At 61.9% G+C, this 24,853-nt stretch overlaps 1 protein-coding gene across 1 annotated transcript in view; it reads right to left on the reverse strand.

Moving 5' to 3' along the window:
- MYT1 (myelin transcription factor 1) overlaps window positions 1–24,853 on the reverse strand; it is a 45,995-nt gene that overhangs the window by 11,878 nt on the left and 9,264 nt on the right. Inside the window, exons 4-16 of the mRNA XM_041733562.1 lie at window positions 24,334–24,364; window positions 18,887–18,949; window positions 17,961–18,208; window positions 15,988–16,875; window positions 14,164–14,298; window positions 13,368–13,458; window positions 12,280–12,393; window positions 9,600–9,814; window positions 7,733–7,857; window positions 6,304–6,573; window positions 3,752–3,906; window positions 2,803–2,865; window positions 2,620–2,688 (exon numbers count right to left, since the gene is read on the reverse strand). Of these exons, the coding sequence (XP_041589496.1) occupies window positions 2,620–2,688; window positions 2,803–2,865; window positions 3,752–3,906; window positions 6,304–6,573; window positions 7,733–7,857; window positions 9,600–9,814; window positions 12,280–12,393; window positions 13,368–13,458; window positions 14,164–14,298; window positions 15,988–16,875; window positions 17,961–18,208; window positions 18,887–18,949; window positions 24,334–24,364 (2,467 nt within the window). The remainder of the gene's footprint in view (window positions 1–2,619; window positions 2,689–2,802; window positions 2,866–3,751; window positions 3,907–6,303; window positions 6,574–7,732; window positions 7,858–9,599; window positions 9,815–12,279; window positions 12,394–13,367; window positions 13,459–14,163; window positions 14,299–15,987; window positions 16,876–17,960; window positions 18,209–18,886; window positions 18,950–24,333; window positions 24,365–24,853) is intronic.

Consider the following 24,853-nt stretch of genomic DNA (forward strand, 5'->3'; position numbering starts at 1 on the left):
CAACCCCAGTGGCGCCTGTGAGTAAGGCTGGCAGGGAGTGCATGCACACGGGGATGGTCCTGTCAGGCCCCAGCACAAGCGGGACTGGCGTCCCCACGGGGCCCACTGAGGCACAGCTTCTCCAGGCAGGTGGGGCCACCTGCACTCCTTCCCAAGGCCCAATCAATGGCTTTTCCTAAAAGTCGTATCCCATAGAGGATGATGTTCATGTGGCTGGAGAAGCAGGTGTCCATGCTGGGCGCTGGCTGTGGCCACCACTCTTGTGCCCCTGAGCACCTACAGGGTCCGTAGCAGGAACCCTCCCACCTGTTCTGAGTGCATTGTCTGGGCAAGAGGGGGAATCCTGTGTCTGAGGGACACACGACAGCTTGAGGGCACGCACCAGGTCTCACCTCCAAGCCCCATCCCGCCATCCCTGTCCTGTGGCGGGGAGGCATCTCCCACCCTGTCGAGCCCCCATCACAGCCTTGCAGGGTGTGTGGCTGCACCTCAACTCCCCACACACAGAGTGGGCTGAGCGGCCCAAGGCAGCTGCGTCACCAGCCCCTGACCACACTGGACACTTGGCAGGGAAGAGCAGATGTCCTTGGGATTCGATTAAAACACAGAAAGCACATCATCTGAGACTGTCACTGCAGCCAGGTATTGGTAGGGAGGCCACCGGAAGAATCTCATTTGCAAAGCAGTGTTGTAGGTGCCTTTTCCTCTCTGGGGACAGGTCACCTATCGCTGCCACAGGTGGGTTGGGAGCAGCCTGTACGAGAGGCCCACTGGACAGGAGGAGAGAAAGGAGAGTGAAGCATCCGCACACCAGGAACCTGGTGGAGCCCGGCCCGCATCCAGCACAAGCCCACGCTCTGCCCGAGAGAACCAGGAGCTGACTCCCACAAAAAGACCTCTGGGGCCAGAGGGGAGCCTGGGAGCAGCCGGGGCACCTTCCCAGGTCTGTCTGAACCTGATGAGTGACTTGTTTTCACACAAGAAAGACTTTCTGTTGCTATTTCTAAACAAGCTTGGGTTAAAGTTCCTCACAGGTTCTTAGTCCTAGACGAGCACTAACCCTCCCGACAGCCGCGTTTCCAGGCCCAGGCCAGGCCCACGGCGTCGTTCCAACAGGGCCCGAGCACCTGCTCTGCAGGAAGAAAGGCCCACTGCACGCGTCTGTCACTCGCGCAGCTCCAAAATCATTCAGGCCCTCAAACTGGAAAACCGTGAAAACTAAGCATAGTGAAACGCAAGTGGAACTGGAAAATGAAATAGGGAAAAGGAAATGGGAAAGGCGTTAAGAGAAGAGAGGAAGGAGAGGGAGAGGAGGTGCGGGAAGGGGTCCTGAGCCTGCAAGACGGATGGTCCCAACTAGGTTTCTGCAGCTGGACACAGCGAGGGGATGAGTCAACGTGCACATCCGCCGTGGTCAGCTGAGCCACAGAAAATGCCGAGTCTTAGAAAGACATTTCTGGTGGTGAAGCTGCCCAGATGGAAGGCCCCCTTGGTGACAACAGGCAATGACATGCCTCTGGCTGCCGGGACCAAAGCAGCCTCCCCAGAGTGACAAGGAGGAGGCTGGCAGGATGGGGGGACTCCAGGCATCTAGAGCTTTCTTCTCTCTTTCTAAATCAGCTCAGGCCCCTTGGGAGCCTTTGGCAGCAACAGCTCCTCCTCTTAGAGGCTCCAGGACCTCAGCTCCCATCTGGCCCCAGAACGGAATGAGCCTAGATTCAGGGGCGCCCAATATGGAGGCCCAAGGTTCGAGAGGAACACCCCCGGAGGGGGAGTGACCTGAGATGACAAGAGGAAGACCTCCTTCCCGAACCCAGGGCAGCACTGCACGGTGGCAATGTCACAGCTCAACTGAAGGCGCAAAACCCAAAGGCAATGGCAGTCCCCAGATCTTGCCCCGAGAGGACACTGATACCCTGGGAAACCGCTGGGCGCTCGCGTCACATTTGAGCAGGGCTGTTGAGCAGGGTAATTGGTGCCCACAGAGCCTGGGCTGCCGTGTGTTAGGGACAGGGAGGAGCAGCAGAAAGAGGGGAGCTCAGCAAAGAGAGGGATGAGCATGGGCAGGCAGCTCCGGGGGGACCCGCAGGGACCAGACAGACGCAGCAGCGGAGGGCACGGGAGGAGGGAAGGGCAGAGAGTTTCCTCATTCACCGCCAGCACCCAGGTGCCCTAGCCAGAGCCGCGCAGCCCGAAGCCCCCGAGCCGCAGCAAGACGTAGAAGCCAAGGCCAGCGCGGGCCGCTCGCACATCTCCAGGGCGGAGGCGCCAGCAGGCCCAGACCCTGTGCCGGGTCCTCGGGAGAGGGAGAGGTGGGCCAGGCCATCGGGAGCCAGAGGCGGCGGGCCCTGCCCCCGGACGCCCCCCGGAGGCCCCCCGGCCCTCGGTCCCCAGAGGCTGGCAGCAAGGGACAGGCAGACAGCGGCACTCAGAGCAGAGAGAGGCAGCAGCAGCCCCAGGCAAGCAAGTCGGCCCCCGTGGCCTGTCTCTCGGCCCCATCCTGCTGGCAGGGGCTGCCCGGGGCCGGGGCCCTGAGAAGGCCGATGGGGCTGGAGCTTCCCGGCAGGAGAGCAGAGCAAGGGGCGCCCAAGAGATGGTAGGCCAGGAGGGCAGACATACTTGAGGTCAGCAGAATGGGCAGCCATGAGGTTTCTGAGGCTCTTGTCAGCAAGAGGGCAACCAGAGAGGCTGAAAGAGAAGAGATGGGACATTGGGGTGAGCCAGAGGGGGAGCAGAGGAGGACAGGGAAGACCCACCACACAACACAGCACCCAGGCCAGCTGGCCCCGAGCAGGGACAAACCTGCGGTGAGAGGCATAGTTCCCGGTGATGTGGCCGCTGCCGTCACAGCCGGGGGTGGGGCAGCTGAACGGAGGAAAAAGAGCGTCAGAACACAGAGGGGCGCACCTGCCGGGCCTGCCCCCCCGGAGGGCGCCGACTCTGGCTCCGGCTCTCCCGGAGCCGAGGGCCACCCGCCCCCATGCCTCAGAGCGCAGAGCAGCCCTCGCCACCGACTGCGAGCTTCTCAAGGAGGAGAAAGGAGTCAGAGGAGAGGAGGCTCAGCCTGAAGCCGCGATGGCCCTGGAGCGCACGCGCCTGCACGCACTCGGGCGCACCCGTGAGCACGGCGGCACGCCCCGACCTGAGGACGCGGCCAGGATGCGGCCCGGGCAGAGCCAGCTCCGGGGACGGAGCTAGCCTGGTCCACGGCAAGGAGGCAGGAACCCCGGGGGCCAACCGAGCGGGGGCGAGGCTCGGGCCCGGCGGCACCGCTGCAGGGACAGCCCCCACCGCCCGGGCGCCGCGCTCTCAGCGGGGGTGGCCTCCATCCTGGGGACCAGTCGCGGCCACCAGCGGCTTGCCCACCCTGCCGCCCGGTGGGCCAGGGCCGAGGGCACCGAGTCCCAGCAGAGCACCCGTCAGGCCTGGGCTCTGAAAGCCACGGCGGAGCTGAGGCTGGGAGAGGTCGGCTGCCCTCCGCGCGCCCTGCCCGTGGGCCTGGGCAGGGGCTTCCCTCGCTCCCCACGCGGCAGGAGCTTGGGTCAGATTCCGGGCGCGAACCCTGTCAGCCGTCGCCTGGCTCGAGGGGGTTGTGGTACAGGACGTCCAACATCTGCCCGACAAGCGGTGCGGCCGGGAGAAGGGGCAGAGCCAGGCTGGGGGGGGGGGCAGGACCCAGGACAGAGCAGGCCCGGCCCCAGGGCTCAGAGCGGGCGGGCTCCAGGGTGCTCCTGGCCCGGCGGGGACTTACGTGAGCAGCTCCTTCTTTATGTCCTTGGAGAGGAACTTCATCTTAAAGTTGGTCAGGGTGACTTCCCCGGGGTACTTCCGCTCCTCAAAACTCTCTTCCGACACTTCCTGGTCATCTGCTTCAGAAGAAGCAAAAGAATGGGCTGCTGGCTCTGACTGCAAAAAACCAGCAGGGAGACGTTTTAACCGGCTGGCGGGGGGCCGGGTGCCCGACCCGGGGCTGAGGGAGAGGGACCCTTGAGAGCAGGGTTCACAGAGGTGGTTTCTGGAGTGTCCTGCCTCCGGGACGACGGAGGAGGACAGCACCCCGCGGGGCTAGCGTGCTCCCCGACCTCGGCCAGAGCTCCTCCGCGGCCCCCAGGTGGAGGAGGCCAGGCCGCTGCCTCCCGCGGCCCCGGGCGCGCAGGTCACCTCCACCAACGCCCCAGGGCCACCTCCTACACACAGGAAGCCACATGAAGTGCAGCCCCTCCAGTGCCCGCTGTTCGTGGAGCAGCTACGGCAGGGAGAGCACAACGCGAGCGGGGACGCGCGCCGACCAGGCACGCGGTTCCTAAGCTGCGGTTCTAGGTCGGGAGAGGATCGGCAGCCGCCAGACAGCAGGGCCCCGGGGACGGTCCCCTCCATAGAGGGGAGCCCAGTTCCCCCGAAGGCCCAGCAGCTCAGCACCCGCAGGTGGGTCTGGAGCAGAGGCTGCTGAGCCACGTGCCAGTCCAACCCCCGCCGTGGGCGTGGGCGTGTCCAGCCCCTTGGGCCGGTCGGTGCGCTTCCCAGCTTAAGGTCATCGCAGCCCCTTTCAAGCTTTCTGGGAAAGCAAAGCGCAGAGCCCAGCGGGGTGAGGGCTCTCAGGACCCACAGGAATCCTGTCAACGCCATGGGCGTCGCTCTAGCTCCCGCTGACGCTACCACTGGCCAAGGCGCAGGGGACGTAGCTCGTTCCCCTGAGCAACATGGGCTTCAGAGGGGTCTTCAGGTCAGATGGCAGCTTCCCAGAGAGGGAACGCATCCCGGAGGCCCAGGACACCGTCCTGGCAGCTGCCAGAGCTGGGGCGGGAGGTGAGGCTGAGGGCAGGGGCACAGCCTCACACGGGATGGATCACGCAGAGTTGGAGAGTCTGGGTCAGGAGTCCAGGGCCGTGGTCAAGGGACCAGGCAGGCCTGAGGCAGGAGCATGTCTGAGCTGACCCACCCGTGCCCAGAGGGGGCTGGAGGAGCAGAAGGGTCTGGGAGTGAGCTGAGGCTCCGGGATGTGGAGCGACTGTGGGGTGGGGCTGGGGGCAGCCTTTGGTGGGCAAGGACCTCAGGGCCTCTGAGACTGATGACATGAGTTCTGGGGTGCTCAGAGGGTGTGCGAAGGGAGAGGGAGATGGACAAGGCAGCCGGGGATGCCAGCCTGAGCCAGGGGTCATGGAAAGGGCCAGGGAGGGGCCGCAGACAGCGGGAAGGGGGCTCTGACCCAGGGCAGGACCGGAACACAGTAAGAGCAGACTGTCCCGGTGGCCCCCACATAGGAGGGCCCGACCTGGCCTGACCCTGGGCTTCCGCTGACCGGCGTGAAGACCACCCACACAGCCCCAGGGGCATGTCCCAGGCCAGCCCTCTCCCCTCAGGGCTGAACCTGACAGGTGCCCCTCTTCTGGGGTCTGACACCAAGTCTCCACCATATAAATGAGCCAAGTGACCCCAGCGTGGGGCCCAGTCTGCTCCTCCATGAAGCAGAGACACCTGTGAGGGGTGTATAGGGAGCCTGAGGGAGGGAGGAAGGACTGAGCTGCAGGAGCCGCGGCTCCCAGACAGGAATCCTCCCCAGGGCCTGCCCCCTGCCCTTCAAGAGTTGGTGGGGTGCCGGCGGGGATGGCGGAGAGAAAGGGGGGAACTGCAGGCCTGCCCCCAGTGTGGCCCTCCAGGGCAGCTACCTGGAGTCTGTGCCATTCCCACAGCTGCGCTTTGCTACTCAGGACTCGCACCTCTTTGGGGAAGAGCTTTCCATCAGTTCCACTCTCAAGAGAGGGACACGATTAGGAAGGGATGTCCCCTGTCCCCAGACTGTGACTCCAGCGCGTCACCAGGCAGCGCTGGTCTTGGGACTCAGGCCACTGCCCAGCGCGGTGGCTCCCGAGCCCCGGAGATTCCCCCTGCCTCTGTCCAAGGAGCCAGGTGGCCAGGGTGTCCTGCGGATGGCGAGGAGGGCCTGCTGCCAGAACTCAGGGTGTCCCTATCTGCACAGCAGGTTGGGGGGAGGCCACAAAACCAAGGAATTGGGAGCCATTCCCAAGTATCTCCCCTGGGATGTGAAAGAAGCCCTCCTCCTCCCCAGGCTTTCCAAGGGCCCACGGTGGTGCTGAGCGTGCGTCCGTCGAGGTGAGGAGTCCACCTCTCTCCCGGTTGGGACAAGACCACAGCATGGCCCAGAGGTGGGAGATCCTCCAAGAGGGCAGGCCGGGTCCTAGCTTCCTAGCGGCAGCAAGGCCCCGTGTGGCTAGGGACAGGACCCCGGAAGCTCTTCCTGGAGACGCGAGTACTTTCTACAGCAGCCCCCGGCCCCACACCCACCTCCTCGGGTTCCTCTTCTCGTTGGCGACTGGGCTTGGTATAGTCCAGAGGTCGATCCCACTCATCCTGGCGGGAAGCCTGGCTGGACTGGGGCGAGGTCATGGAGCTGCTGGGGGCGCTGGTGCTGCTCTGGCGCTGGGAGGCCTCGGGCGACTTGACACCAGGGCTGCTGCTGCTGCTGCTGCTGCTGGGGAAAGCGCTTTCTCGTTTGCGGTGTTTATGCATGCTCAAGTCCAGGGTTCCGTTTTCATCCACCTCTATGTCCGCAGCCTGCAATTGTGAGGGTGAAATCCACGCGAGTGATTTCACCCCTTCACGTGTGCCTTCAGGTACTAAATCAGCATTACAGAAGGCCCGAAACGGTCTCCCTTGGAAGGAAGCAGAGCCAAACAAGAAGAGGAGAGCTCTGAGAAGCAAGGATCTGGACTTGCCACTTCCCGAAATTCATGAGGAGGAACCTCCACCCTCTCGCGGGTCTTGCCAACCTCACGAAAGCAGACCCTTGAGAGGCAGTGACCGTGATCACACGGGACATGTGCTCGACCCGCAGACTCAGGGGAACACAAGGACACGTGTGCGTGACCCTCAGGCTCAGGGGAACTTACGGGAACGTGTGTGCGTGACCCGCAGACTCAGGGGAACACAAGGACACGTGTGCGTGACCCTCAGGCTCAGGGGAACTTACGGGAACGTGTGTGCTCGACCCGCAGACTCAGGGGAACACAAGGACACGTGTGCGTGACCCTCAGGCTCAGGGGAACTTACGGGAACGTGTGTGCGTGACCCGCAGACTCAGGGGAACACAAGGACACGTGTGCATGACCCTCAGGCTCAGGGGAACTTACGGGAACGTGTGTGCGTGACCCGCAGACTCAGGGGAACACAAGGACACATGTGCGTGACCCTCAGGCTCAGGGGAACTTACGGGAACGTGTGTACTCGACCCGCAGACTCAGGGGAACACAAGGACACGTGTGCATGACCCTCAGGCTCAGGGGAACTTACGGGAACGTGTGTGCGTGACCCGCAGACTCAGGGGAACTTACAGGAACGTGTGTGTGTGACCCGCAGACTCAGGGGAACACAAGGACACATGTGCGTGACCCTCAGGCTCAGGGGAACTTACGGGAACGTGTGTGCTCGACCCGCAGACTCAGGGGAACACAAGGACACGTGTACGTGACCCTCAGGCTCAGGGGAACTTACGGGAACGTGTGTGCACGACCCTCCGGCTCCGGGGAACAGGAGGGAAGGTGCCTGTGCACAGGCACGTGGTGCTCCACAGCACACAGCTCTCGGAGCGGAGATGATAACTATCAGTGGACCCGGGTGTCCCTAAGCACATTTCCTGTGGGGGCATGTGGGCCTGACCGGGAATCTCCCCAGCCCATCTCCACCTCAGAGGGGTTCCTTGCAGGGACACACCAACCTTGCTGGGCAGGTCCTGTGGCTTCGTGCTGAGGTTCTCGGGCATTTCCCAGCAGCGCGTGGAGAGGTTCAGGATGGCTGTGGCGGCCATGTGCGCGGCCTCGGCATCGTGCGCGTAGTCAAAGCCTGCAGAAGAGGATGAAGTGCACGGGCTGTGCCTGGGGGAAGAGGCCTTTGGGAAAGGTTTGGCTGCAAAAAGGGAACAACACCAGGCAGATATGCAACTTGAATGGGAGGTGGCCACACAGACCCAGTGGCGAACCCTGGGATGGCTGGGAGTACGCGGGCACAGCCACGGGGTGGGCGTGGGGGGCCGTCCACCGCGTCCCAGGTGCCCACGGCACACTCCTACCCACCCTCTAGGAGGGCATTCAGGGGGCCATTTCTGGCTCTTCTAAAATTTGGACAGAGAGAGCAAAACCCTGCAAAGACGTGCCAGCGTCTCTGATGTACCAACAAATGCAAACTGGCTATGGGGACGTCCGGGTGGTGCAGCAGTTTAGCGCCACCTTCGGCCCAAAACATGATCCTGGAATCCTGGGATCGAGTCCCGCATCAGGCTCCCTGCACGGAGCCTGCTTCTCCCTCTGCCTGTGTCTCTGCCTCTCTCTCTCTCTGTCTCTCATGAATAAATAAATAAAATATTGTTTATACATTTTTAAAATTTTTTTTTAAATTAAAAAAAATTTTTTTTTTATTTATTTATGGTAGTCACAGAGAGACAGAGAGAGAGGCAGAGACATAGGCAGAGGGAGAAACAGGCTCCATGCAGCGGGAGCCTGATGTGGGACTCGATCCCGGGTCTCCAGGATCGCACCCTGGGCCAAAGGCAAGCGCCAAACCACTGCGCCACCCAGGGATCCCCAATAAATAAAATATTTTTTTAAAAAACTGGCTACGGGGCTCGTTTACTGGGAGTAAAGAATTCTGTAAACAGGAATGGATAGAATGTCATTCAAGCAGGAAAATTTTTGCCACAACATCTTGGGGTCGCCATAATCCCACTTCAGTGCTGTACTGTTATTATTCAAACAAACACGACCAAGAGGGCATAAAATGTTATCTTTTCTGGTACTTCTACTGTGGTCATGAAGTAAGTCTCAGGGATGACATTCCTGATATCATGGTCCCACCAGGAAATCCAGATCTACGAAGGCTCCCTCTGAGTGCTACGTGGTGCCTGTGCATAAGGACACCCAAGCGAGCGGGACAGATGTCCACGCCGTAGCTGGCAGCTGCATCACCCAGCGTTCCTATTATTAACAGACAGGAACTCCCCACTGCCGTTTCAGGGCCAAACACCCACTGGGAGATACCCGTTCCAACCTCATGTGCACAGTGGGGTGCTTTTCCATTTCATATGTGTTCCCAGGCTAACGGGCTTGCAACCCACAGACGGGTACATTAGTGACCAAAAAAGACAGGAAGGGTTATTCTCAAAATTTGTAGGAATGCATTTTGTTAGTACAAGCGCCCAGAAAACTTGTGGCTACTATTGCAACACTCTGTAGCCAGCAATGTGGTCCCCTTGCCGGAGGGCAAATAGCTCCTGTCGGGGCACCCAGGCTGAGCATCGTGGCTGCCCAAGCCTCCGCAGGGCGGACCACATCGAGGGAGTTATTCCTAAGCCTTTGGACATGCACACCGTAAAGGACTTAGGTTTTGTTTCACAGACACATCAGACTTGATGGGGAACATGATGGCCGTGATGTGGGCAAGACACAAACTCTGGGAAAGCCACCACGGTAGACACTGGCATGGCCAGGTGCCCCCAGGGGAGAGATACCCTGCACACCGTTAGAGGACGGGGTCCCTCCTCCCCGTCTCTCAAACCCTATACCTTTCAGGAGTGAAGCTCCCCAACTTACATTTAAAGGCTTTAGGTGAGGTTTCGCTGGTCTGAATCTTTGGGGCAAGCATGCGTTTGCCAAAAACCTGAGCGTCAAAACTTGCGTAGTCAAAGGTGACCTTGGAGAACTTCTCCAGCTCCTTGGCCAGGTTGGCCCTGGGTGTGGCAGGGGCCACACTAGGCCGGTAGCTTCCATACGGAGGAACCTCAAGCTGCTTCACGAAGCACATAGGCCTGAGGTAGAGGACACAGGTGCAGAACCATGAGGACAGGGCCCGGGGACCCACGGCCCATCCCACAGCCTGGGCAGAAACCCCTCGGAGCCCCACGTGCACAGAGACCCTCCCCCAGGACCCACCACTGAAGGGTAGCTGGGGCCTGATCCACAGGAGGAAAAGCTGCTGCAGGGAGGGAGCAACGGGAGCACTGAGGACAAGATGGCCTGTGTCCTTGCAGACAGCGCTAGCCAGAGGACGGAGGGCCTGAGACTCTGCCCCAGAGCTTAGGAGAGCAGGTCCCAACACCTCTGCTATTAGTAGAATGAGCCCTTGGCGGGCAACCCTGCAGGAGGGTCTCTGGGACAGGGGCCAGCCGCCCCAGACAGCACTCTCCTGATGGAATGACACAACTACCCAGGGGGGAGGGAGGTGGGACATCCAGAGGGGGCACGGCTGTGCTTCTGAGAACCAGGTTCCGGGAGGACCCGACTCAGCTCTTCCCTGGCCAGGGGTTCAGCCCTCCGCTCTTCTCGGCTTGAGGTCAATTGAGAGGAGCCCTGGAGGGGCCGAAACGGTTGAAGGCACTACAGGCATTCAGTTCGCTGTCCCGGGAGCCCTTAGAAGAGCTCCGTGTTTTACATGCACAAGAGGGTAGCGGAAGGACAGCAGCCCAGGCAGCACAGGAGCCAGGGCAGGAAGACCAGCCAGGTGGGGAATGGCCACCGCACAAGGTGTGCTGGTCAGCTCAGAGAGAAGGGGAAAGGAGAGGCTGGGAGGCCCCTCTGCACCCCAGCTCTGCTTGCTCTTGACTCTGCGCCCAGCAATGACTGGAATCTAAAAAGAATGGGTCCCTGGAATTAAGAAGGGGTCGGCAGTGAGGTCTCCAAGGTGCTGAGTGCTATAAGATCTTGCGTGTGGCCCCAAAACAGGAGCCCGGTGACGGAAAGACCCTGCAACCTTGAGGAGATCAGCTCTGAGCCTGGACCTTGAAGAAGCAGATCCCCCCAAACATGGGCACACGCTCCTTCCCCAAGGAGGCCTGGAGGGCCTAGCAGCATTGGAAGACGTTTCTGGAGAGTGCTTGGTTCCCAGGGGAGAAAAGTACCCTAAGCTTAACATGGGAACCATGTTGGGTTGGCTTCCTCAGCCAGGGCTCCGTCCCGCAGCACAGACTTAGTGCCTGTGATGCCAGCAGAAGCGCACAAAGGTTCTCCCCACACCCCAGCGTGTGATGCCCGGAAACACAAGCTCGCTGGGCCTCACCCTGCCTGCGGGTTTGACATTTTACCAGTGACTTCTATCCAGGCAAGAAGAAAACTGGAGGAGCAGTTAACTGGCAGGAAGCTGGGAGAACAGTTATAGGGCAGGAAGAGCAACCTCCAGCCATCCTAAGAGCCAGCAGGTGGGGAGAAGCCAAGTGGACGTGAGGCTGAAGACACCCGTTGGACGGGAGTGCAGAGGGGTGAGGTCCCAGCCCCGGGCCTGCCCAGAGACCCCTCGCGTGGCACCGCAGAGCAGGGCCGGGTGGGCGGGCAAGGTCCTCTGGTTGGGCCTCGGCGGGCACGCTCCAGGGAAGGGGCACAGGCTTGGGTGAGCCCTGAAAGGAGGTGGGCCTCTCTCCAGCCCAGGACCCACGCCACTGCCCAGCACTAGGCCTCTGCAGGGAGCAAGGGTCCCGGGCTCCCACATTCCCCTGCGGGAGGCAGACGCGGAACTGCGGACGGGGAAGATGGTATGAACACTAGTCCCTCAGAGAAACAGGAAGCAGTGGGTCCACTGAGTGGGGGCGATGGGTGGGAATCACCCCACTGGTCAAGACGAAAACTCTGAAGCCGGGCTGGCCCCAGGCGAGTTCTGAGGTCTGGCCTCAGTTGTGGCACCCGCTTCACAGGTCACACGGGTGGTGGCAATGCCAAGCAGATGTGTGCTGGACGGCCGTTCACAAGCCCTCCTGCTGCTGACACGGCTACACACGACTCGTGCACCAGCACCTAAGCACACGCGTGCCTCCTGCTGCCTCGGGACCGCTGGGGCCACAAGCAGGCAACGCTCTGAGGGGCACCACATGTACCCACTCTTCTCCCCTGGTTTAGGGGCCCTTCTTGGGGTGAGGTGTAGGCAGGATGGTCGGGAAGGAGCTGCTGCTGGCGCTTCTGGGCAGCAGCAGCCCTCAGCGCCTCTCAGACAAATCCCTGAGTAATCCCAAGGGGTGGGGCCAGATGCCTTTGGGAGGACAAGGCAGGGGCAGCCTGTGGGTGTCTGCAGCCCGGCCAGAGCACTGGTGACAGCAGCACACGTCAGACTCTGTCGTGCATGCCCAGAAACGACCTCCCGGCTCTGCCCGCGGGAGGCCCCCACTCAGGACACGAGCACACGCATGCACGCACACTCACACACCCGTGTGCACACCCGCGTGCACACGCAGCCCCAGAGGCATTTGGGGAGGCGGGCCCCTTTGGTTCTCTGGCTCCTTTCGCTCACCTGAGGATCCGATCTGAATTGGAGCTATTCTTGGAAGGATCTCCCGTTTGCGGCTGTTGTTTCTCATGAGATTTGGCTAATTTTTCAGCAGCAGCAATGGGACACCCAGACAAACTAGGGAGAAGGCAAAGAGGACAGCTAAGCAGTGCCCCCAGACAGTGATTGCAGTCCAGGCCGGGAACCCCGCAGACCCGGGCTCTCTCGCTCGCCTCCAGCCCCGAGAGTAGCAGCGGCCCCATCCGTTTCTGTCTGGGCAAACTCTAAGCAATGACACAAAGCCGAAGTGTATCCTCAGTGCCCTCCCAGCCCTGGGCAAAGGCACGTCAGCTGGGCAGGTCTGGGCCACGGCCTGCCCCTCCTGGCCAACCAGGCTACACTCGGGACCTGTCTCTGGCTCACGCTCCGTCAGCCGACTTGGGGAAGCCCACAGGCCACACAACCTGGGTGCTGACCCTGGGCATGTGGCCTCTACCAGGGCATGCGGAGGCCCAGGCCCTGCCCAGGAAGCACCCACCTAAGACATCCCAGGAACACCTCCGTCTGTCAGGATTAAGCTGCCTGGCTGCTGGGGAGGTGACCAGTCACAGGGTCGGGAGTCTCAGGAGTTTGGCCTCTTCTCAATGAAGTGACCTCAGCAGCCCTAGCAGCCTTGGCGAGGCCACATCCCTTCAACGCCACACTCCCCGAGGTGCTTGGGGCAGGTGTGGAAATACAGTCGCCTCTTGCTGTGGAAGACGGCAGGCTGCTAAACGGTGGGTGCACCCTGACAGTGTCGCTTCTACCTGGACCACGGCCCCCGCAGGACCGCCCAGACCTTGGTCCTGGCCAGCAGAGGCCTACCGTGGGCAAGAGCCAGCGCAGATGCTTCCCAACACCGGCAGGACGCTCAGCCTCCCCCCAGCGTTCCTGTGGGCAGTGGGCCTCTCCGAAGGGCACATACCCATCCTTCGGGCCACCCTCTGGTCTCTCGGGACCCCCACCACAGTGACCAGGTCTGGGCACCGTCTTGACCCCCACCAGGAGGCCTTGACCTGGCACCAGGCCCCGCCCACCACAGCCCCCGCCACCCCGGCTCGGCCCAAGGGTACCTTCTGTGCGTGTTGCGGTTGCTGTTCACGTGGCCTTGGCCCGTACAGCCCGGAGTAGGGCACTTCAGCACGTTCTCGTGCATGGCCAAGACTGGAAGAGAACCAGCGGGACGGCGACCGTGAGCACAGCCGCAGGCCTCAGCCCCGCCAAGGCACGTCCCCTCACCGCAGCCCTGCCCCCCGGGCAGAAGCCAACTTAGCTTGAACCCCTCGGCTTGCCCCGGGATTCGCCCTTTGTTTTTTTTTTTTTTTTTTTTTTTTTTAATTTATTTATTTTTATTTATGATAGTCACAGAGAGAGAGAGAGAGAGAGAGAGAGAGGGAGAGACACAGGCAGAGGGAGAAGCAGGCTCCATGGATCGGGAGCCTGATGTGGGATTCGATCCTGGGTCTCCAGGATCGCGCCCTGGACTTCAAAGGCAGGCGCCAAATCGCTGCGCCACCCAGGGATCCCGGGATTCGCCCTTTGAAGTTGGTGCTGCAATTACTGCCTCTAGCCCAGAAGTGAGGACAGGCCTCCTCGCGGCCTTGAGGGCACCGATGGCTGGTCTCCCCAGCCTGCCGACCCCGACCTCCCCCTCTGTGCACCTGCGTGTGTGGCAGGCCTCCTGGGGTCCCGGCGTGGGCTGCTGTCTCAGGGTACGTAACTGGACACACACCATGTCCCCCGCCTCGTAGGCCTCAAGCTTGGGCATCTGGACTGTGCCAGTGCGAGGGGACAGGACCCTGAGTGACCATGTGTCCGCGTGAACATCCACCGAGCCCAGGGACGGCTGCACTGTGCACAGCTACTCACTCTCGGGGGGGATCCTGTCCTTGTGGGGGCACCCAGACAGGCTGCGGTGGTGAGGGTACAGCCCCGTAACGTGGCCGGTGCCGTCACAGCCTGGCGTTGGACACTTGATCTCACGCTTCTCAGCTCTTGAGGGATCTAAATACACAAGATGCATCGGTTAGAGAGGAGCCGAGGGCCGCACGGCGGGGGCCGAGGGGGGAGATCGGGACAGCCGTGATCCTCCGCCCCAGGCGGCCGGAGAAGAGATGGCCAGACCGCCCAAGAGCCCGAAGGGGCCTGGGGGCTAGATAGTTCTGGGCAGCGGTCCTCATGGAAGCCGAGGCTGTCCAAAGTGTCCCCCTAGCAGGATGTGCAGCATTTTAAAGAGGACGCCCCGGGGGGCAGCCGGCGCCCGCGCACCCTGCTCCCGCAGAGATTGTGTGAGTCTCACTGGCTCCGTCGGCGGGGGGGGGCCGTGCCTCCGAGAGCCCCCATGCCTTGAGGTCCAGCCTCTGCATAGAGAGGTGAGAGATGTGACACGTTCCTTGCCTGGACGTGTCCTTTGGATTTGACAAAACAAGGACAAAAACGGATGCTAACTTGCCCGAAGCCGCACGACTATGAAAAGCACGGACAGGAATGTAAACTCAAATGTCAGCTGCTGATCTCATGTAGCTTCTGTGGGCCAGGAGGGCCACTGAGTGTGGGTGACGATCCCCAAAGCACGGCCGATGTCCCACAGAAAGTCCTAGATGGAGCCATGGCCTCTGGGAGAGTGTGGAGGCCCCGGCCACACTCTGCACTCCCACCCCAGGTAAGCCCCTAGGGGCTCCAAGGGCAGGACGCTGGCTCCGCCCTCCAAGTTCAAAGGGGTAGGAAGCTGGACTTTGGCCATCGTGAGCCCCCCCTTCCTGAGCGCCCACCGCCCGCTGCGCACGGGCTCTCCCAGGGCTCACACCCACTCAGCGCCCCAGTGTCCGCCAAGCCTCTCCCACTGCCTCACCCCGAGGCTCTGTCCCCTGGCTCCATGCCCTCGACTCTGTCCCTGGAAGCAGGATACCCTGCATCTGGGTCTCCTAATGTCCATTTCCACAGGTCTGAGTCCTCCAGCCGTGCGCTCAACAGTCTCCCACCACCGTCTGCCCTGATCTGGGAGCCCCAGAGTGACACCCCACAGAGGCCCCAACACCTGTCCATAGATTTGTGTCACCTTTGCCTGGTCTGCTTGCGTCCACGTCCCCTCAAGACCTTGCTGGTCTGAATCTGAGCTCTCAGGCCGCTGTCCCCGACGTGTGTGCCCTTGGCCGCTATCCTCCGGGTTGAAACAATGTCCTCATCTGTGTCCCCTCGGCTGTGTCCCTCGGTATCTGCCCCAAGCCTGACTCATGTGAGTATTCACAGAAAATCTGTGTCCTGCGTCCCTACCTACCTACCACCTGGGCTTCCCCAGAGCTCACCCGGGGCTCCCCATGCCCCAGGTGTGTCTCTCCACGACCAAGGCAGGCTCCCAGGCTGTGGCCGAGCTGCTGTAGCCCGCTCACCGCCCCTCGGGGCCTCCTCCTCCCACCCGGAGCTCTGTGCCTCTCTCTAGACCACCCTATGGGGGCAGCGTCAGTCCTTCTCCTCGGTATCAACAACCAGCCTGTGATTATGTGTCTGTTTGTCCTTTTCTGCACCTGTTGGCCCTGCCCCCAGCCTGTGAGGGACTCTGGCCTGCCTCTCCCCCAGCCTGCATCTCCACACCTGGGGGGCGGGGGGCGCTACCCGATGCAGGGAGGAGGAGCAGGTGCGCAGGGAGGATGCGGGGAGGAGGGCCCGAGCGCAGGGCCAGGCCACCAGCCCTACCTTTGCTGCAATAGTTCTTCCGTGAGGCATCCAGGGGCCTGGCTGCCTTCCCTGGTTCTCCGGGGCCCAGCTGGCCCTGCTCGGTGGGTGGGCAGCCCGGCTCACAGACGGCTTGCACCTGCTCGGCCTTCAGGGCGATGGCCTGCTCCAGGAGACCCAGGTTCCCCCGCGTCATCATGTCATACATCTCCGACTCGTCCGTGACCGCAGACTTCTGGGAGCGTGAGTCTTCGTCCTTGCCGTCGTCAGAACGCACCTCTACTATGACGGAGTACTCGGGCTTGGAGCTGGGAGACGCTGGGTGCCGGAGTTCAGGGGCCTTCTGGGTGGGGGCATGGGGGGCATCCTCCTGGCAGATGACGTCAGGAGCAGGGACCTCCTCCTCCTCCTCCTCTTCCTCCTCCTCTTCCTCCTCCTCCTCTTCATCTTCCTCCTCCTCCTCTTCTTCCTCCTCCTCCTCCTCTTCCTCCTCTTCCTCCTCCTCCTCCTCCTCCTCTTCTTCTTCCTCCTCATTACCCAGGGCAACTTTCATCTTGCTGGACTCCTCCCTGGCCACACCCTCCACAGACTGGGGACCCGGCTCCTGGGAGCACTCCCTGCTGACTTCCACGATGTCCTCTGTGTCATCTGGACGGATGAACACGTCCTTCTCCCCCTCGTCACTGGTGGCCTCTTCCTCAGCCTCTTCCTGAAGCAGGTGCACCACAGCGGGGCCCGGCTTGGCCCCCTGGCCCAGGTCCTCCCCAACGAGGGTCTCTACGGCGATCTGGCCCAAGTTTAGGAGAGAAGTGGCAATGATCTCCTGGTAGCTGCTGTAGCTGCCCTTGGCGGGGCCCGCGGAGCTGCCGATGGGCTTGGATGCAAAGTGGGACTTGACAGGGCTCCTTCCTGCACAAAATCAGAAACATGTGGGAGCTGCGCAGGGGGGCCGCACCCCGCACAGCCTGAGGACACGCAAGCCCCAGAAGTGGACCGTGGCCGTTGGTGCCTGCGCCCTGCCTGGACCTGGGCGCACTGTGAGCTAATTTTAGGAGACAGCCAGGCTAGTCGCTTCTGGTTTTGTAGCTGGGAAATACTCTGCTATTTTTTGTCAGCATCTTACCCTTATGTCTACTTTCTCAAATCATAAAATGGAACTTAAAGAATACGACAGATTTTTAAGACTGCTTCGCAAATACAAAGCAGAAAACGAATTTGTGTTTTTAAAAGACACACATGTAGAGCTCTTAACTGCCATGACTATGGCGTTGCGGGTGCTGAGGACACACAGGCCCTGTGGGATGGTGGACAAGGACGGCCAGGGGGCGGGAGCCAGCCCTGCCGGCCGCCCATTCCAGGAGGGGGCCAGCCAGGGCCGCACCCCGAACCCCAAACTGCCTCCTCTATAGGAAAGCAGGCAAGCTGGTCCTTTCTACCTAGAGCCCGAGGGACCGCGTAGCCCTTCGAGCACCACCCGACACCCCTAGGAGGGAGCCCAGTGTCAGGACTCTCCCTGAGGATTGGCTCCACCATAGAAGGCACCCCTGGCTCGGACACGGCACATGGGGTCGGGCCTCGGTCTCAGCGCCACCCCCAGGGCTCCACGGTCTGCCAGGCTTGGGGACATGCACGCTTCCCTCTGCCAACGTCTGGGTGCCCCACAGGGAAGCCGGGGTCCCAGGCACCCTGCAGCCCCATCCTGCCCCGGCTCCCCCAGGGCCTGCTGAGGCCCGGCCCCGCGCACATGCACAGCCTTCGGCCGTCTGTCCGGCATCTCTGTGTGCACAGTAAGGGGCCCCAGGCCCTCAGGCGCCCCACTCCGGCCCCTCTCCAGGAAGCACCGCCGAGCATCAGGACAAGCCCTCGCTTGTTCTCGGGAAGGGCTTCCTCGCGGCCCTTTCACTGACTGGGGCGGCCCTCCCGCGCACAGGCTGCGATTCTCCAGGGCCGCACTAAGCACCCTTTATTTCGGGGGAGAAAGAGCCACAAAGCACCTTCAGCTGGCTCAGGACGATGAATCTCCTCCTGTCCTGACATTTCAGCCTCGTCCTCCTCCAGAGTTCCTTCCGATTCATCTGAAACAGAGGCGTCCTTCACCTCGGCATCCTCGCTGCCGTCGGTGTCCACGCTGTAGCCCTCGTCCAGAGCCAGCTTCAGGGGGTGGGACTTCCGCTTGGACACCAGGTGCTCGGCCTGGGCACCCTCCAGCTTCCTCTTCTTGGCCAGAGGGCAGCTCTGCAAACTGGGAGGAAGGGGGCCAGGGCCACCCTGTCAACACCCCCTGGGGGCCTCTGCCCACTCTTCACCCTCTGCAGCCAGTACCCGGTTCTGAAAGTTTGCCTGTACGCCCACCACCATCCCTGCACTAGATGCCCCACGCTCACATGGGGCAGGTCGAGGTGGTGACAATTTTACATGAATTGTCCATATTAAAAACTCGCAATGTGCTTTAAATTGCATTTGCTTCCTCTCTCGTAAGACCCAACCTCAGTGGCCCTGTCCACACGCTCCCTTGTCGGGAAGAGGACGGGACTGGCCCGGGGTCAACTGCAGCCTGCGGCCTCCCGCCAAGCAGGTCATCAGGGTGCCCCGGCCCTCCCTCCTGCACCTCCAGGCCCTGCACACCCTCACACACCTGCACTCAAGCTGGCTGCCCCCCGCCCAGGATGACAGCAATGACAGCCAGGTGGCAGCTCATCTGGGTCACCTCAACGTGTGGCAGGTCTGCTCTAAGCTCTCCCCACGGACTCATCCAGCCTTCAAGCCCCCAATAGAGAGACCGCGGCATGACACGCCAGGGCCATGTTAGCTTCAGCAGCCACAGGCAGAGATGGAAGGTTCTAGACCTACAGTAGGGCCCGAAGAAGGAGAGGGTCTCCAACACCCCGCAGCCCAGCCTCCCTCCCAGGAACCTCCTTACCTGCGGTGCCTGGAGTACTTGCCCCGAATGTGTCCTGAGCCGGTGCACCCTGGGGTGGGGCAGCTGGGGGGGGGAGACAAGCAGCAGGGGTCACTCGGGGGAAGGACCCGCCCACCCCAGACCCTCACCCTGGGGAGCAGGAGATTGTCTCCAAACAGTGCATCTCAGAATGGCTGCTTACAGTTTGCTAAAAATTAATGAAATAACTCACCCCATTTAAATAAACGAATGGCTCATTACAATTTTATGAGTGTGTTTAATTAAAGATCTGTATGTATGAGATCAAGACTTCCAACATCAGCAGCTCCTAGACGGCTTCTTTTTTCTGTGAATAAGTTTTTCCCACTGCAGGCAAACTGCCACCAGGCTTCCAAGCTGCTGGGAAACAGGACCCTCTGCGGAGCCCCCAGAACCAGCTCCTGAGGCTGGCCCAAGGGCAAAGCAGAAACCTGCTTCTCACGGCCATCGCTGTGCTCTGAGGCTCTCGGGCCCTGCCAGGCGCATCCAGGCAGGAGCGGCTCTGAGTACACATGCAGGCCTGGCCCAAGCTGTAGGCCCCCGCTGCAACCCTCCTGCAGAACCTGCACCCTGGTGCACGGAGGTGAGGCCGGGAGGGCCGATGACCCAGGGGCTACACCTAAAAAGGGCGGAGGTGCTGCTGGGCCTCACACAGCCTGGGAGCCAGCAAGTGCCCAGGGGATGAAGGTGAGGCCCCGGGGAATTCCTCACCCTCCACCATCAGCTGTCTCCCCATCGAACCAAACCACAGAAAACTCTAGAAACTTCTGATCTTGGGCACAGGGCATGCCACCCAACCCACTTCTCCTAGAGTCAGCTCCATGTGAGACCAGGGTCCTGGGGGCCGCTGAGCATGTCCACAGACCACAGACCGCAAGAAGCGGACACCACCTCATTTCCAGAGCCGCAAACTGATACCCAGAGAGATGAAGAACACATGGGCGGTCGCCCAGAGGAGGCCGTGCCTGAGCTCCTCGGAGGGGCCATGCCCAGTGCCCAAGATGGGAAGACCTTGGTTTTCACAGGCTTGGCGTCGCGGAGCCTGAGCTCCCCACTTCAGCTGGGGTGTTCCCAGATCCTGCGAGGTAAGAACAGGGTAGGCCCCAGAAAGGGCACGGCCCCCGACCTCTGTCTAGACACGCCGGATGGTCTCTAAGTTGATTGATCACGGGCCTGACTGCAATGCACTGAGGGGCTCATCTGGCCCCGCAGGTCACACCCACGGACGGGTCAGGGAGAAGCAGGTGGTCTGTGGATGCAGAGCCCCACCCACCCCGAGCTCAACGCGGCTTGCGGGGGAGCGGCGGCCTCCGTGGAGCCCTCCCAGCTGGGGCCACCGAGGCCGATCTCAGGGCTGGTGTCCATGTGTTTAAGAGGAAGAAAGGAGGGATCCCTGGGTGGCGCAGCGGTTTGGCGCCTGCCTTTGGCCCAGGGCGCGATCCTGGAGACCCGGGATCGAATCCCACATCGGGCTCCCGGTGCATGGAGCCTGCTTCTCCCTCCGCCGTGTCTCTGCCTCTCTCTCTCTCTCTCTGTGACTATCATAAATAAATAAAAAATTAAAAAAAAAAAAAAAAGAGGAAGAAAGGAAAGGACGAAGAGGGAGAGAGGACGGAGGAGCGGGAGGGAAGACGCGCCCATTTTATTGTGGGTTTCCTTTCCAGACAGACAGGACTTACCGCTGCCCCCGGCCTGTCTATTCTGAAATCTCTGCCCCACGCTTGCTTTCTCTCTCTCTGAAGAGCTAGCTTTGAGACTTTTCACAAAAGGTCCTTGTTACTGGGGATTTGAAGCCGAGGTCCCAATTAGCCGATTAATCACTGAGTTAATCAGGCAATTATGTGACAGCTGCTGTGGAGTCCTGTAGGCCACTGGCACTGCCCCGGAACACGTCACCAGCCCCAAGCCACACCTCCACCCACCAGTTCAGAAGAGCTCTGGCCTCCAGCCCAGAGGGCAGCAGGACAGGCTGGGAGCCCATGGGCGAGGAGCAGGTGAGGGCCCCTCTGGGAGAAGAAGCCGGAACCCCCGCACCCCTGCTCTGCACACAGCAGCAGGGGGACGTCCGACGGAGGCCCCGTGAGACCTGGCCAAGGCCCGGCGGCCACATGACCAGCAGCCCTTGCCTCACGGCCCAGTGTTCCCTATAAGCACCCCCAGTGCAGCAGCCCTGGTGCCCTCGGGGGCTCGGAGCCAGAACCAGCACCAGCTCCAGGCCCGGGAGCCTCTCCCCGCTCGGATGAGGCACATTCGGCCAAACCCCTCCCTGGACTCCCCAGGGGCTCCCGGAGTGTGGCAGGGACAGGCCGACAGCAGGGCGGCTTGCCGAGGGCCTGCTCGCACTCAGCACCGCCGGGGGCCGGGGACCACTCAGGTCCAGGCACAAACGGCGGGCGTGAAGGGAAGTCCAGGCCGAGGCCAGGAGGGGCCAAATCCCCAGCGGAAGCCGCGCGCCCAGCGAACCCGAACCCCCCCCCCCCCGGTCCTGTCCCCAAGGCAGGAGCCAGCCACCGAGCCACCGGCGCGGAGGGAACGCTCCGCTGAGGCCACGTGGCTGAGAGGGAGCCCGATGCAGGCGCCCTGCATGGGCAACTCTGTTCAAACTTAGGGGCAGCCCGACAAAGGGGTCGGGCGGCCGGCATCCGGGGCAGGGGTTGGGTGCCCCACCTTCCCGCCAGCCTGCGCGTCCGACGGAGCCTCTGCAAGGCTGCACGACAGCAGGTGGCATGGAGTAAGGGACAAATGGCAGTGCCCACCCGCTCTTCCTCGTGCAAGGGAAACAGTGCCGGGTCCCTTCACTTTCTGGCGGGCGCTTCGAGAGAAATCCAGGGCCCGAGAGGCAAAGTGGGCTGCAGAGGGGAGAGGGAAGGGAGCCCGGCCTGCTCCTGGTTGGCCTGCTGCTCAGCTCAGCCCGAGGCCGTGCCACTGCCCGAGGGCGCGCAGCCTCCTGGAGGCCACCCGAGGTGGGGGCCACACCTGACTCCGGGACCCCGAGGCATTGGCCCCCATCCACGGAGCGGGTCCCCCCAGGAGGGCTGCACCCTAGCTCGGCCCTCCCTGCCGGCGACTCACGCCAGGACATTGCTGTACCAGGTCACAGTGCGTGTCCCCTGTGCTGGCACCCAGGCCGTCAGCCCCCCAGGACCAGGGTCTCGGCTGCTCGTCTGACCGCAGCCCAGCGCTGGGGGGGGCGGGATGGAGCCCGGCCCGCGGCACCTGCTGCGGCTGACACGCACGGGGAGGAAGGGCGAGAGCGGCCAGCATGCCGCAGCCCACCCCGCTGTCGCTCACGGTCAGCAAGCGGCTGTGGCCACGGGAGTGACCGTCCGGGCAGAGCGTAGACTTCTCCGCTTTACGCCAAGCCGCCGTTCCCCAAAACACGAGGAAGGCTGAAGACGTAGTTGCTAAAACATTAGACATCGATGCGTCTGTCCCTAGTTTCCCCTTAAAAACCGTAACAGTCTATTCCCAAGTACGCAGATTGAGGCCACGCGGCGGATGGAGGCGCGCACACAACCCCCGCGGACCAGCCCCCCGCAGACTGCTCCAAACCAGTTCTGTCTCCAGAGGCATTTTTGCTTCTGCTGTTTCAAAATTACAAGAGAGAAGCTCCCTCTTCAGATCTGCCTCTGCAAGCTCCTGGGTGGCTTCACCTGTCGCCCAGCCCCTCCCTCCACTGTCCTGAAGACGCCCCCCTGCTGAACACGTGGCCCAGGGGAAGAAGCACCTCCTCCTGGAAGCCCTTGGCCCTTTGAGCACCTACTGGCCCACCGGTCAGAGGGCGCCCGCTGGCACCAGCGGCCACCTCCCCTCCAGGGAGCCTGTTGGGGGGCCTCCCACTGGCCTGGTTTGGCCGCCCTGCACCCTGTGATTTAGGCCGGGCTCTGAGCAGTACAGTGTGTGACCCAGCTCCTTGGTCAAACGTGAACCCTCTGAGACTCAGTTTCCCCACTTCACACACGGGGTAATAACAGCACCAGGCAGCGCCTCCTGAGAGCAAAACCATGCTGTGCAGCCACTGCCAAGCCCATCACAAGCCTGGGAGTCTGGCCTCCTCTGTGCCCCATCCCTTTGTCCCCAACGTACAGCCTCAAAGGTTAGAGGGACACGGGGACACTCTGGGGTCCTCTCATTTTCCTGATTGGCAAAAGCCACCCATCAATAACTCCAGTGCTGGTCCCAGACCTGTCCAGTTTAGTGAGAATCTTTCCTCCAAAGAATTAGGAAGCCCTGAAGCCCTGGACGTGCACAGCGATGTGAGAAGGGCTGCCCAGGCCTGGGGCGGACGGAGCAGGGAGGGAACTGCACTGACCCCAGAAACTTGAATGATCTGTTAGACCCCAGCTGGGGGTCTGGAAGCTCACAGAAGGCCCCCGGGAGTCGTCGTCACCCTTACCGCCTGGGGCCGGGGGCTGGGGGGCGGAGGGCTCAGTGCTGTGCTCAGCCCCAGAGCTGCTATGGGAACGAAGGTTGGCTTGGAGCCCTTCTGTCCCCCAAGGACAAGCCCCAAGCAGGTTACCGCAGCTGCAGCCAAGCCTGGCTTCCTCTCGTGGGGAGTTGGTGAAAATCAAAGGGTGCCCCTGAGGCCCACCTGACTCGCCAGGTCCCTCAACAAGCACCACTTCCCTTTGTCCTTTCAAGCTGGAGCCAGAACACATTGGCATAGCCCTTCAACCCACAGGTGGGGGACCGGGGGGCGGTTTTCTTTGCCGGTTACTGGGCGTCATCAGCACTAAGCACCAAGCCTGGCACCAGAAGGGCCCAGGTCCACAGAGTGTGAAGTGCAAAGGTCGTGTGGGTGGTGCTGGGACCCTGACACACAGACACTGGGCCATCCCCTGGCTGCAACCCCAGGGCCAAACCCAGGACAGAAGCCGGCAGGTGACGGCAAGTGCACCTCTGGGGACAAGAGCCCGGCCCCTCCTGCCTTGACCCGGCAAATCCCCGTGGTGGGCTGTCCTCCTTTCCTCCCCAGGATGCTCGTGTCCTGGCGAGGCAGGTGAGGTGTGACCCAGAATCTAGAGCTCAGCCACTGAAGACCCCCAACGCACAAACCTCTGTCTGCATCTGGAGTCAGTGGGAGACATGGGACCTGGGCAGCCTGTTCCCTCGTCTCTGGCCACATGGGGCCTCCAACCAGCAGACTCAAACCTCTGTGGGAGCCCACTCCACGGCACCTCGTGGCCAGCCGAGGACCGTGCACACAGCCAGGTCCTGGTGGTGACCGGGCGCGAGAACGCCCGTGGCCCTGATCGAGGCTGGCTGCGGGGTGCGGCCGGAGCAGAGGTGGGAGAGGGCAGAGGCCAGGTGAACACCGCCGGGCTCGAGGCAAGGGCTCGGGAGAGCGGGAACGCCCCGTGTGGGACGCTGGGGGTGCTCAGGGTCACAGGCATGCGCAACGCCGGGTGCTAGCAGAAAGCCTTTCTTACCTGAGGTCGGCACCTGTGGGCTCTGGGGGCACTGAGTGAGAGAAAGAGAAACAGGGAAACACATGTGGGAGTCCGAACAGAAAAGCCACGTTGCCCTCACGGCACAAATGGAATAAAAAGTGGAGGCAATCCCAGTGCAAACTGAACCCCTCCTCCTAGAATGTCCTGCAGGGTTCCCCAGAGGCCCCCGCGAGAGGCTGGTGGTTCTGCAGAGTGGGCCCCATGCCCACTAATATGAGCTGTCCGGGCTTCGGGGCCAGGGCAGTATCTGCTTCTCTAACTGCAGCTGGAAGTCAGCTTCCAACAGGAAACTCAGCCCAGCAGATAAGGCTGGACGGAGAGAACAGATGGGCCACTCAGCTGGGCCCTAGTGACGGGGCACAATGCCCTGGGGTCCGACTGGGCAGCTCAGCTGAGAAGCTCAGTGCTTGTGGTTCTGCATGTGCTCATGGGGTCCGGGGGGTGAGGCTGGCCAAGCGGTCAGGGGGCCTTGGCTCCCTGGCCTCCCACCCCACTGCGA

Source organism: Vulpes lagopus, chromosome 18 (assembly GCF_018345385.1).
Source record: "Vulpes lagopus strain Blue_001 chromosome 18, ASM1834538v1, whole genome shotgun sequence".
NCBI lineage: Eukaryota > Metazoa > Chordata > Mammalia > Carnivora > Canidae > Vulpes > Vulpes lagopus.